The following is a 1,244-nucleotide window of genomic DNA, read 5'->3' on the forward strand; positions in this document are numbered from 1 at the left end:
GAATAATAGAAGAATATATTGATTATTCACCTAGAATTGGAAAAATGTTAATATCAGATGTAGGGAATGGAATAGAAAGAAATTACACATTACAAAAATTTATTCTTCAATGTTATGAAGAACAATTAAAAAATAATAAAAATAAAAAAGTAATAATTATTGAACGACATCCTCGTGAAGCAATTGAAGTATTTTGTGAAATAGATAAAACAATGACAGAAAAAGAAAGAGAAGAAATTACGAATAAAATATATTTAATAGAAAAAGAATACCAATTAGAATATAATAAATATAATACATATTGTATTTCAACTGATTATGCAACTCCAAATATTATAGCAAGAAATATCTTTACAGAATGGATAAAAAGAGAAAATATAGAAAATGAAACATTTCATGTATTTTTATATGCTAATGAAGAAAATCAAAAGAAAAGAATTATAAAAAGAAATAGAGGAGTTATTTCAGAAATGAATTTTTATTATGTTAATCAAATTAATACTCTTTATAAACATTATTTAAATGAACATTTTACTTCTAAAGAAAATAATGAAGAAACATTATTTATTAAAAAATTACATAAAGATGCAATTATTCCTACAAGAGGATCAGATCAATCAGCAGGTTTTGATTTATATAGCATTGATGATAATATTATTTATCCACATGATAGATGTTTAATTTCTACAGGAATTGCTGTACAAATCCCACATTTCTGTTATGGGAGAGTTGCACCACGTTCATCATTAGCAATTAAATATGGAATTGATATTGGAGGAGGAGTTATTGATGAAGATTATAGAGGAGAAATAAAAGTAATAGTATTTAATCATTCAAATACTATATATAAATGCAAGAAAGGAGATAGAGTTGCTCTACTTATTATTGAAAAAATAAAACAATGTAAAATTGAAGAAGTGAAAGAAATAAGTGAAACAATAAGAGGAGAGAAAGGATTTGGATCAACAGGTAAATGAATAATTTTTGATCTTTTTAATTTCATTTAAAAATACAGTATGGAAAATAAAATAATCATTAGTGGAGGAATTGGGACAGGTAAAACAACAATAATAAAAGCATTAGCAAAATACTTTAATCCAGATGAAGTAGGAATAATAGAAGAACATGTCCGATGGGATGAAATAAATAAAGTACTACAAACAACAAGTAAAGAAAATTCAAATAAAAAGAAACATCTCATTGAAATACTTAAAGAAGATTTAAATGATTATGAAGAACAAATA

General features: G+C 23.8%; 1 protein-coding gene across 1 annotated transcript; it reads left to right on the top strand.

The window, feature by feature from the left end:
- Positions 1–44: 44 nt before the first annotated feature.
- On the top strand, positions 45–977 carry EHI_126430 (uncharacterized protein; the record flags this gene model as incomplete). The annotated part of the gene is made up of 1 exon (XM_001914560.1): positions 45–977. The coding sequence occupies one exon, from the start codon at positions 45–47 to the stop codon at positions 975–977; it is 933 nt and encodes a 310-aa protein (XP_001914595.1).
- Between the last annotated feature and the right edge of the window lie 267 nt (positions 978–1,244).

Source organism: Entamoeba histolytica, genomic scaffold, assembly GCF_000208925.1.
Source record: "Entamoeba histolytica HM-1:IMSS scf_1104750518223 genomic scaffold, whole genome shotgun sequence".
NCBI classification, from domain to species: Eukaryota; Evosea; order Mastigamoebida; family Endamoebidae; genus Entamoeba; species Entamoeba histolytica.